The sequence below is a fragment of the Spinacia oleracea genome, chromosome 4, assembly GCF_020520425.1.
Source record: "Spinacia oleracea cultivar Varoflay chromosome 4, BTI_SOV_V1, whole genome shotgun sequence".
NCBI classification, from domain to species: Eukaryota; Viridiplantae; Streptophyta; class Magnoliopsida; order Caryophyllales; family Amaranthaceae; genus Spinacia; species Spinacia oleracea.
In genome coordinates, this window is record NC_079490.1 from 133,821,601 (window position 1) to 133,833,636 (window position 12,036).

The 12,036-nt window shown below is 38.5% G+C and overlaps 1 protein-coding gene across 1 annotated transcript; it reads right to left on the reverse strand.

Moving 5' to 3' along the window:
- Window positions 1-7,325: 7,325 nt before the first annotated feature.
- Window positions 7,326-10,753, reverse strand: LOC130471910 (uncharacterized). Its single transcript, XM_056842269.1, has 5 exons — window positions 10,414-10,753; window positions 9,644-10,085; window positions 9,416-9,562; window positions 8,329-9,298; window positions 7,326-7,886 (listed from the first exon to the last, which is right to left on the reverse strand). The coding sequence occupies exons 1-5, from the start codon at window positions 10,751-10,753 to the stop codon at window positions 7,326-7,328; spliced, it is 2,460 nt and encodes an 819-aa protein (XP_056698247.1).
- Between the last annotated feature and the right edge of the window lie 1,283 nt (window positions 10,754-12,036).

A 12,036-nucleotide genomic window follows, 5' to 3' on the forward strand; every position in this document is an offset into this window, starting at 1 on the left:
TAGGGGGCTTCCCTTAAAATATTCAGATTTGGCATCCTTCTTCAGCTCATCCGCACTCAGCAAAGTCTCGGCAACAACCAACGGCATAATAGAATAGCAACTTTCCATCTGGCTAATCAAGGGGATCAATCTTATGTCACCGAACTCACCATTATTATTCGACAGCAAGTAATGATTCAACAAGCAAAATACAAGGGCTCGAATATTCAATTTCTGTTCGGTCATATTCTTACTAGGCCTAAAGTGGTGTTTTACAAGTTTTGCCAAATTAACCTCATCACCTACAACAACTTCAGCAAGCATGTTAGCATCTAGTCCTAGGAAAGCCCCTATGGTTGTTTTACTCTCTACAATAGTGCCAGGAGTGGCAGGGGTAGCATTAGTAGGATAACCAAGGATCGCAGCAAATTCATCTGGCAAAGGACATATTTCGTTGCCCCGAAAGACAAAAACATGATGATCGGAATCCCAAAAGCTTAGGGCTGCGTGCAGAAAATTATAGTCAATGTTAATTTGTTGTAAGCCTAAAAGTGCCTCTAAGTGGTATTCTTTCAACAAAGCCTTTTCTGTAGGATTAAGAGCCCGTAGCCAACGCCTAACAGTCCGTTGGAGTGAGAAAGTGGGAATCGACATGACGAAAGCAAGGAGTAATTAAAACACAGCAAAGAAAGAAGGAAATTGAGAGTGATGGAAAATAGGGACGTATCTAGCCCCTATATATAGCTGAACACATCAAGTGACATCCTGATCCCATTCGGAAACGCGTTAAGAAATCCGAAAGTCAAAATTTGCCAGGAAAGGACTTTCAGGGCCAGAAGCTGGGCGCCGAAATATTTAACGCCCAGCCTTGGGCGCCGAAAATGCAGCCCAAGGCCCAGATTTCACAAAACGCGGAGCAGGAAAAGACTTAAAATCGTGTTGCTAGACACGAGGCCCTATGTACAATTAAGATCAAGCCCAAAAGCACCTTTAAGCTCCCAAATAGCAAAAATGAATGGTAAGACTTGGTCGAAACTTAGACTTGTCTCAAGAAACATATATGTACACTTTTCAAAATAAAAAATATCAAGGTCATTCTTCGAAACACCAAAAAATGTTGTTAAGTCGTTGGTTTCTCAAATAAAAAAATGTTTGTCTGTCAAAGGATTAAATCGGGCCAAGCTAAACCGAATGATATTAAACCTTGTCGCCCGAAGACTGAAGTCGCACCCCATGACTTCGCCAAAGTAGCACACCACTATGAAAGGTCGCTCGCACATACGAGCTCGACCCCAAACATGATTAAAAGACGTTATGAAGTATGCGAAAAATGACCACCAAAGCCCGAGTGCTTGGGGGCTCGCGAAAAGTATACTCCAACAGAGAGCGCGCGATCAAAATCACATTCCCGGGCTGCGCTATACACAAGTCCCGTGTTTGGATAATCTCAAAAAAAAAAAAGGAAAAAAATACGGTATTTTAAAAATATCGTTAACAGAAATATACTCAGTGTGGGCCCACTTATAGGACACACCTAATCAGGAAATATTGCGACCCACCAACAGGTTGTAATCACAAAAGCCCTTCTACATAGGCAAAATGAAAAGAAAGTAAGAAATTCAAAATGGGCTCGCCCACCTTCAACGGGCGGGGTCTGCGTCACTAACCGCGCAGGTCCTCAGTTTTCGAAAAATAAAGTCTTCAAATTCAAAATAGGCTCGCCATCTTTAGCCGGCGGGGTCTACGTCACAAACCGCGTAGGTCCTTATCTTCAAATTTCAAAAACAGATTCGTCCACTTCTATCGGACGGGGTGTCCACCCTTAGCGGACAGGCTCGCCATCTTTAGCCGGCGGGGTCTGCGTCACTAACCGCGCAGGTCCTTAGTCGCTGCAGCGATAACCTTTATCGGTTTTCCCTTTTTCCAAAAATTAAAGGATCGGTTTTCCTTTTTTCCAAAAATTAAAGGATCGGTTTTCCCTTTTTCCAAAAATTAAAGGATTGATTTTCCGTTTTTCCAAAAAAGAACGATGTGATTGGTTTTCCCTTTTTTCCAAAAATTAAAGGATTGGTTTTCCGTTTTTCCAAAAAAGAACGATGTGCTGGATTTTCCTTCGTTTTACGTCCTATAAAAACAAGGGGGTTTTCTCGTTTAACTAACCTTGAAAATGAGAATCTTTAAAAACATTTTTACCTCGTGATTGGGTTTGGCCAGGCCCAATTACACTTTATAGCTTTGATTTCGAAAACATCTGTAGCTACTCCCAATGACAAAGTGAGGGAGTTTTCTACACTTCTTTAGATCCTTCCACTGACAAAGTGAGGAAGTTTCTATACTATCCGTTGACAAATCCCAATGACACGTGAGGGATATGTCGACACTCCAAGTGATGACCCTTAAGTCAAATGTTATCACTCGGGGGCTCGTGAGACCCTCGCAAAAACAGGTCACCATGGCTTGTGTGGCGCACTCCGTCTAGTACTTTGACCATCGTCTTATTCCAAGACTCAGTCAAAGTGGGGGCTAACTATAGACACCTACTTTTGTCCCCATTCCCGAAAGGGAAGGTTCGATGATGAAAACGTAAATCTCCACTTGACAACGCATCTCCTATAAAATAACGAATCTCATTACCCTTTTCATTTCACCCGAAACCTGCTATTTATGGAAACCTGCTAAAAATAGTAACTGCCGTAATGGGTAGTTGTTAAAAGTGGCAAGTCATAAAAGATAGAAACCTGTCAGAATTAGGTATTGCACTCCAACATAAATCCTAAATGCGATAGAAATTGTGAGAGAATCCTATTCCTAATATGATTCGAAAGTAAGAGTCACGTATTAATTAAAATCCTAACGAGCCTAGAGTTCGTAACGGGCCCAGACGCATCCCGTCACAAGGTTAATACGCACTAAAGGACTCAATTAAATCTCAAATACTCCGGATTCTAGGAATCCGAATCTGACTAAGAAAAACAGCCCAGATCCTATTTTCAACGCCTGGCTCTGGGCGCCGAAATCTTCGGCGCCCAGGCCTGGGCGCTGAAAATACCTGGTACGTTTTTTTTCCTAATTCCTCGTGGATTAGAGTTCTGCAATTCTATCTTTCCACGAACTCCTTTTCTATAAATAGGGCCTTAAGTTCGACGTGAAAAGGACACACAACACACAATTATTATTCTGAGTATTGACTCTAAACCCCTAAGCCTGAGCCTCGCGCTGCAAAAGTGATCACGCGTTCTGTCGCAATCGATCCATAAATCGAACAGAACGTATCCCGTCTCATAATTTGAGATTCGTTAAATAAAAGGAGAAATAGCAAAGTCAAAGTGGTTAGTTTTCTGAGAACCGTGACGCACCTCTCAAGGGTGCGTCGTAATGTGTCCCTTTTCCATGGTTTAATTGCTTTCCTCGCCCTTTTATGAACTGTTAAACTAACTAAAATCTGATTGTTTGATCACGCTTAATAAATATGATATTTTTGGGAAATTGGATTATCATGCTAGGTCCCTTAAAACAATCTAAATCAGATAATCGCGTTCGATCTAGTACTATGTGTTGCATATTGATAAAATCAACTCAGATTAGTTTAATAGTTAACGCATGTCCCTTCAATTATTTATGCTGAGCTAGTAAGGATATCCTGCCTCTGGAGTTATCGAAGAGCGAGTACTCCTCTCGGTAGTTACAGTCCCCCGAACCCTCAATCTCTACCCTGCGGGTGTACGTTGAGCGATCCCCACCACCAGGGATCACAAGGGAACCTACGGCCGTCGTGGTCAAACATAATTGCACTCCCTTTATGTCACGATAAGCGGATTTTGTCAGTTTTTTTCTCATTGTCGTTAAAAACTGAATGGCGACTCCTATATTACTAGTCAATTGGGTGTAAACTCACAGGAAATCCAATTACACTTGATTTGACAAAAAGAAGCGTCACACCCACAGGGACGAGGTCACGCAATAGCCTCGTGCTTTTTCGACCCCCTCACAGTATGGTTTAATTTTGAAATTAGGATTAATTTCTATAATTAAGAGTGTAAATATTGTATGAAATTAAGGATATGATGTAACGATTCGTTTTATGATTCATATAAGATTCATGGTTATTTATTTGAATAAGTAATTTTTGGATGATTCGATTTATGATTTATAATTATAATTGAGAGAGTTAAATAATGATTTGATTATGATTCGATTTCACATAACGATTTATGATTCAATTATAGAAATGATTCAAATTTACGATTCACATAAGACTCATGGTTACTGAAGCGAACATGGTTCCCTCTAAATCATTTGAATATGGGTGATTCGATTTATGATTCGGCGTATGATTCCATTTGAAGAATCGACTTAAGAATAGAATGATGGTTACTCAATTTGATGGTTAATGACCCGATTTAATGGAATAATTAGGAATCATAGTTTAATCAATAAAATATAGTGAATGACTTAATAATAAATCCAATTACAATTGCTATATTATGATTTTAATTATAAAACATAACTTTTCAAAGATAACTTAATATCATTATAGATATCTTACTACCACTTTCTTTAAACATAACACCACTTTTGACAATACAGTGCCACTCTTTTTATAAATGAATACCACTTTTACCTATTTGAATACCATTTTTATGTATTTTGAATTAAATTTGGAAAATGGTTAAGAGTGATATATGGTTAATTTTAAATTTAGGGTGTGTAATTATAGGTGAGAGTTAAATCATGGATAATGATTCGTATAAAATCATGAATTATGATTCACAATTCGATTCTACGATGAATTCAAATTAATGATTCAAATGTAGAGTTGAATAAGGTGAATGATTGATGATTCAATTCCATTCCATATTGAACTAGGATATTCGGTAATTATGTGAATAAGGATGATTGGATTCATGGTGTAATGTTTTGATTAATTAATTCGATTTATGTAGTGATGTAGTGACTTAGTGTTACTTAATGGGGTTTAGGGTTTAGGGTTTAGGGTTTAAGGTTTAGGGTTTAGGGTTACATGGTGTAAAATTTTATTCTGTTTTTGAATGCCATTTTTTGGGATGACTGATACCATTTTTGACAATATAATACCATTCTAAATGTATGTTAAACCATTTTTCAGAAATCAATGTCATTTTTAAATTATTAAATACCATTTAAGGAATGGAAAATTTGGTAATATTAATCCAACCTTTGACCGATTTTCTTTTATTAAGCCCACCTACGACATATTTTTTAATAATCCCACATTTATTACCCAACAACTTTTATTGGGCCCAACAGGTCATAAAACTGTTGTAAGCCGCATTATTTCTCTACATGGCAGTACTCTCTCTCGATATATTCAGTCATCATCATCAATTCATCACCATCTCGTTGACTTTTTCACCGATTACCGGCCACTTAAGCCCAATAAAAGTCGTCGGGTAGTAAAGGTGGGATTATTAAAAAATATGTCGTAGGTGGGATTAATAAAAGAAAATCGGCCAAAGGTTGGATTAATATTACCAAATTTTCCTTAAGGAATTGGTAATATTGTCAATTTTGAAGTTAGATTAAAAATAAACCATTTTTAATTTTTAATTTTGAATTTATAGTTAAAAAATATACTTAAGAGTGATATAAGATAAAATGGTTAATTATTTGAATAAGGTTGACCCTAAGGTTGATAGATTATTCGATTTCTAATTCGGCATATGAATCAAAAATCATTCTAATGATTCGATATACGATTCGATACTTTTACTTATAAATAATGATTCGATTTCACATCATTCGTATAATGATTTGATTATGATTCGATGAATTCGGTGAATTAATGATTCGATTATGAATCGATTTCACGAATGATTCAAACATGGTGACTCAAGCGAACATGGTTCCGGCATATGAATCAAAAATCATTCTAATGATTCGATATACGATTCGATACTTTTACTTATAAATAATGATTTGATTATGATTCGATTTCACATCATTCGAATAATGATTTGATTATGATTCGATGAATTAATGATTCGATTATGATTCGATTTCACGAATGATTCAAACATGGTTACTCAAGCGAACATGGTTCCCTTTAAATCATTTGAATAAGGGTTAGTAACTCGATTTAATGATTCGATTTATGATTCATGGTTAGTTTAATGGAATAATTGGACTTAATCAGGAATCATAGTTTAATCTATAAAATTCATGGTTTAATAATCAATCCAATTACAATTGAAATGGATTTTATTTATAACTTTTCAAAGAATATTAAAGAATCCCATAATAAAGAATTTAATACCATTATTAATGAAGTAACTACCACATATGTTCATTTTAACACCACTTTATATAACTGAATACCCTTTTTACCTATTTGAATACCACATATGTTCATTTTAACACCACTTCAATTTGGAAAATGGTTAAGAGTGATATATGGTTCACGTAAGATTCATGGTTAATCATTTGAATAAGAATAAGGATGATTAAGGATGATTGGATTCATGGTTTAATGAATTGATTGATTTACTATGATTCATTCTAAGATTCGATTCCATCAAAGGTATGAATTGCGATTCATGATACGATGAATCGAGAGTGACATAAGGTAAATGGTTATTTGAATAAGGATGATAGATTATTCGATTTCAAATTCGGCCTATGAAATCTTCGGCTTAAAAATCATTCTAATGATTTCTTATGATGATTCGATATACAATTCGATAACAATACTCGATTTGATGGAACAATTAAAACTACTTAAATATTTCATAAAATAAAGTACTTAAATATTTCATAAAATTAAAGTACTTAAGTATTCATAAAATATTTTAGAAAGTAGAATTTTTGATGATATTTTAGAAGTTATATCTTGAATAACACCTTTAAATGAGTACCACTTTTGTAACAGGAGTACCATTTTTATGTAAATGAATACCATTTTTTGTAACTGTGTACCATTTTTATGTAAACGAATACCATTTTCATGCAAATGAGTATCATTTTTATGGGCCATTTTTATGGGCCATGCAATATAATTTCATTTTTATGTAAATGAATACCATTTTTATGTAAATGAGTGCCATTTTGGATCGGATAGTACCATTAGTGATAAAAAACAACGTATGTTTGAATACTCCAATTTTGAATATAGGCCTATTTTGAATATGAGCCTATTTTGAATATGGGCCTTTGAAACTATGCACTAGGATAAGGATAATGTAAAAATGTACCAAATCAATTGTTTAAAGTCTCCCACAAACAAAGGAAAATTAATTCACAAACACAACAACTATTCCAATTGAGTAAATTACAAACACAACAACTATTCCAATTGAATGAATTACAAGTCCTTAACCTTCGCCATTTCCTCCCAACAAGATATTTTGTATAAATCTAGGAACCACCATCGTCGCCTTTGAACCACCATCGTTGCCTGAAACAGGTTGCATAGAAACACTTCCATTTTGCGTAAACGAAGGAAAATGGTTATTATAAACAATAGCAGTGTTGTTGTTGATGTTGTTTAGTGGACGAAACTGACCTACGGAGGAACACCCTTGACAAGATGACGACCCAGGATGGTACGAGTTTATAACAGGGATCGGATGGCCCATTTGAGAAGGATGGCTCACCTCAGAAGGATGGACAATTTGAGAAGGATGACCTATTTGAGTAGGATGGCCCATTTGACAAGGATGGCCCATTTGAGGATGCACCATTTGAGAATGCCCCGTTTGAGGAGAACCAAACGTGACATGGTCCCCAGACGGGTCTATGTAGCCATCAATATATCCATCGCCAACATATGGTCGTTGTTGTTGATATACACATCCGGGAGCTGAAACAGGCCGGGCATAGTACCTAAAGGAACCATCCAACATTTGTATACCACCAACACTTTGTACAAATTCCTGAAAACAACAGTGAAAGTAAAGATCCAACTTGTCCACTTAATTTCCAACAGTGAAACAGACTAATAGACTTAATTTCTGAAAATAAAGATCCAACTGCCAAAACCAAATCAAATCAAATCAGGAAGCTTAATTTCCAAATCAAAACAGACTAACAGTGAAAACAGACTAACAAACCAACTGCCAAAACCAAATCAGAGACTTAATTTCCAACTGCCAAAACCAAATCTTCTGGTTCTATTTTACTAATAGACTTAATTTCCAACTGGTTCTATTTTACTTAATTAACTAGCTTAATTGTTTAATTCTTCTATTTTACTTAATTAACTAGCGTAACTGGTTCTATTTCTATTTCTTAAACTACATAACTAGCTTAATTAACTAGCTTAAACTATATTTCAGACGAAAGATGAACTTGTATAATGAAAGCTTTGTAAATTACCTGTTGGGGTGGCTGGGGATGCACGAAGTTTTGTTGCGGTTGTTGTTGCTGCGGATGCACTATAAGTTGTTGCTCATCAACCTTCTTGCTCTTCCGTGGCTTCCTGGGTGCTGCTGGCTTCCTGGGTGCTGCTGGCTTCCTCGGTGCCGCAGGCTTCCTTGGCGCCGCTGTCTTTCTCGGTGCCGCTGCCTTCCTCGGTGCAGCCTTTGGTTGAGCTGGAGGAGGAGGACATGGAGGACAAGGAGGGGGACATGGAGGAGGACATGGAGGAGGACATGGAGGACAAGGAGAAGAAGGACCAACATCATTGGTTGAGCTAGGAGTTAGAGTCTCTCTGTTCATTAGTTGTTCTTGGGTAATTGGCCGCTTCAGACGCTCAGTACATGACCTATACCGGTAACTAGTAGTCTTGTGGGCCGGTCTTGGAGGTATTGGAGGATCTAACAAAGGAAAAACCTCATTGCCATTTGCTTGGACCCCATCTAGGCCCACATCTATGCTTTCAAGGCTAGGACTGCCACCAACATCATCATCATCATGATCAAAGCCACCTGTTAAACCAGCTGCAATTGCATCCATTGCATCTATTCTATCATTGAAGCTTCCTGATAAACCCCGAGCAAAGCTGCCAGATAAACCTCCAACGCTTCCCGATACACCACCACCGGCACAACTTCCTTCATGTTCATTTGTTTGTGGGGAATCAAACACCATCGTACGTCGTACCCCAATAGGTTGTAACTGGCGAACGGATGAGGGGGTCAATTCCGTACCACCTTTCTCCAAACACACAGATGACGGGGTACCAACTACAACATCCTCATTTTGCCTTTGCCTATCAAGCATTGCAATCTTCTCATCCAAATGCATTGCCAACAAGTGAGATATTTCAACAACAACATCCATCGACTCTTTGTAGGTAGCTGCCCTTGAAAGTAAAGGCTCAAACAACACCACTAGCTTATCGTACCTGTCAATATTAAACATTATATGTGAAAAACAGATACACATTGACAACATGTACACATTATGAGGTATATCAGCTTTAATAAAATAATAATTTTTTTAATAAAATAATAATTCTTACCTACACACAACTTCTGTCTTCAATGGGTCGTGGTACATCACCCTGACCTTCGTATGCTTCCTTTCAACATCTTTCCGCCAACGACGAAGTATGTACTTGCCAGGAATTTCAGTCTGGTTATTCAAGTCATGAACCAATATCATATGCCTACACATTATACCGTGACATTCAAAGTGCTTACAATCACAAGATGCTTCCTTGGTAACGTAATTATACGTTGCAACAAACTTCGTCTTATGCTTCGTAACAATCTCCTTCCTTGCGTGTTTAGGCTTTATCCAAACCCTGTCCTCAAGCTCGTACTCTTCAACAGACTCATCCAACATTTTCTTGCTCAAACACCGCACATACAGTACCCTACTACACTCTCTTTGGACCTCATGAAATTTGGCGTCCGTGTATAATTTCTGGAAAAGTTCCTCGGCTGGGAAACAGGTGACAATTTGCCTTAGATTTCTCGCAGTGCTCGTATCGGCCATACTTTCTTCATTTGCCCTTGCCTCCATTGCTTCACAGTAAGCCTCAACAAACTCATACAAATGAGTATGCTTGTGTACAAATTGATCAAAAAAGTTGTTTATACTTTCAACTCGTTGGGTCGTCTTCATGCCAGCCCAAAATAAATGCTTCACATACGCAGGAACCCACATGTTCCTTTCCGCATACAACCCTGATCAGATGAATTTCACCAACAACTCAGGTAATTGATCAGTTGCACAGATCAGGATCACTGATCAGGTAAACTGATCAGAGCACTGATCAGGAACACTGATCAGGAACACTGATCAGGTACACAGATCAGGTACACTGATCAGGTGCACTGGATCACTGATCAGGTGCACTGGATCACTGATCAGGTGCACTGATCAGGTGCACTGATCAGGTGTGTGCACAGATCAGTGGTGGTGTGCACAGATCAGTGGTGGTGTGCATCAGTTTAGATTATTTTTTTCAAATTAAATATACAATTCATCAAAATAAATATATAATTCACAGACGGAGAATGTTATCACATGTTAGACTATCATATATTGCGCGCTCCAAGTCTACCTTTAAATCGGGGTACTCTACATGCGTTCCAAGCTTCCTACTAAACTTCTGAAGAATGTGCCATATGCACCACCTATGACATGTATTGCTCATGGTTGTTCTCAAAGCCCTCCTCATCGCGGGATCTTGATCAGTCAATATCCCAATTGGGGCTTTACCACCCATACATTCTAACCAATTGCCTAAAATCCACTCAAATGTGTCACTATTTTCATGCGAAACAAGCGCACATCCAAGTAATATGCTCTGACCATGATGATTTACACCAACAAAGTTCGCAAACGGCATTTTATATTTATTGGTCAAGTACGTACTATCAAAGCAGACAACATCACCAAACTCCTCATAAGCAGCTCTACTACGAGCATCAACCTATAAAACATCCTGCAACATCCCTTTTGCATCTTGCCGGTACACGTGAAAAAAATCAGAATTATCTGCTTTCGTCTTCTTAAAATAGTCAAACATTTCCCTCGCATCACCACCACTTGTCCTTGCCTTCCTCACCTTCGCAACCACTTCATTAAGATCCTTCCGTAGGAAAGACATTCTACCTCTACCATTCCGTTGCACCGCCATTAAGTTATAAGTTTGAGCTACAGACATACCAGATTGCGAACATACATTCGCTTGTCTCAACACATGAGGATTTTCCCTTAAAAACTTCTTCCGGTTATAAGAAATAATCCTAGACTTACTAGGGGTGGGGTGATGATTTTTGATGTGGCCTAAAAGAATGCCACCTAACTGCACTATCAAAGCCCAGAAGAAAGAGCCCAAAAGCTTGCCTACGGGCATTTCTCAAACTTCACAGGGCCCAGGACCAAGCGATTAAGAGGTCCACATTGGGCCTAAACAAGCCTCCAGAACCAATGCAGGACACGTGTCCCAATCTTGCGTAAACACTCAATCATGCATGACCAGTTCCCGAGAAACCCTAGCACTATAAATAGTGCAGATCCCTAGGTAAAAGGGCATTCAATTCTTGCCCAACAACAACAAACCTATCTTTGCTCTGCCTTCTCTCTACAAATTACTTATCTCTCTAGCTTATACTTACTTAAGCATCGGAGGGAATATTCCTACGGGAATATTCTTGTTTTGCAGGTTGCCAGAAGTTCGTGCCAGGTCATACTTGATACCTCCGAGGAGCGCGTGCCACTTCAGCACCGTAAAAGTTCCCACAACATTTGGCGCCGTCTGTGGGGAGGTACAGTGTCATGACCAAACTACACCCTGACAGAGAGCATGCTGGTGAAGAAGAAGAGAGACGACACATTGAAGAGACCAATCGAATTGCAAATGCAGGGAACACACCAGGACGAATGCAAGCTGAGGTGGTGGTGGAAGAAGAACCAATAACCGAGGCGTCTCCGCCAGGAGGTCATCTAAGCCCTAGCGTCCGAGACGTCGTGTTGGATGAGAATCTAGATTTTCCAGTATCAGTGGGCTCCCTACGCGAGATTTTAACAGGATTCCAACAGCAAATAAATCAGACCTTCCGACAACAGATGAGCACTACACTGCAAGATGAAATTCGGAAGAACATGTTGATCTACTGCGCTGAGAGG

Bases quoted from the DNA above. Each gene is read 5' to 3' on its own strand.
- LOC130471910 (XM_056842269.1), bottom strand. From the start codon at position 10,753: ATGCCGTTTGCGAACTTTGTTGGTGTAAATCATCATGGTCAGAGCATA. The intron at 9,563-9,643 runs GTTTGTTGCAAC...TATAATGTGTAG, and splicing joins GTTACGAAGCATAAGACGAA to GCATATGATATTGGTTCATG. The intron at 9,299-9,415 runs GTAAGAATTATT...TAATATTGACAG, and splicing joins AAGACAGAAGTTGTGTGTAG to GTACGATAAGCTAGTGGTGT.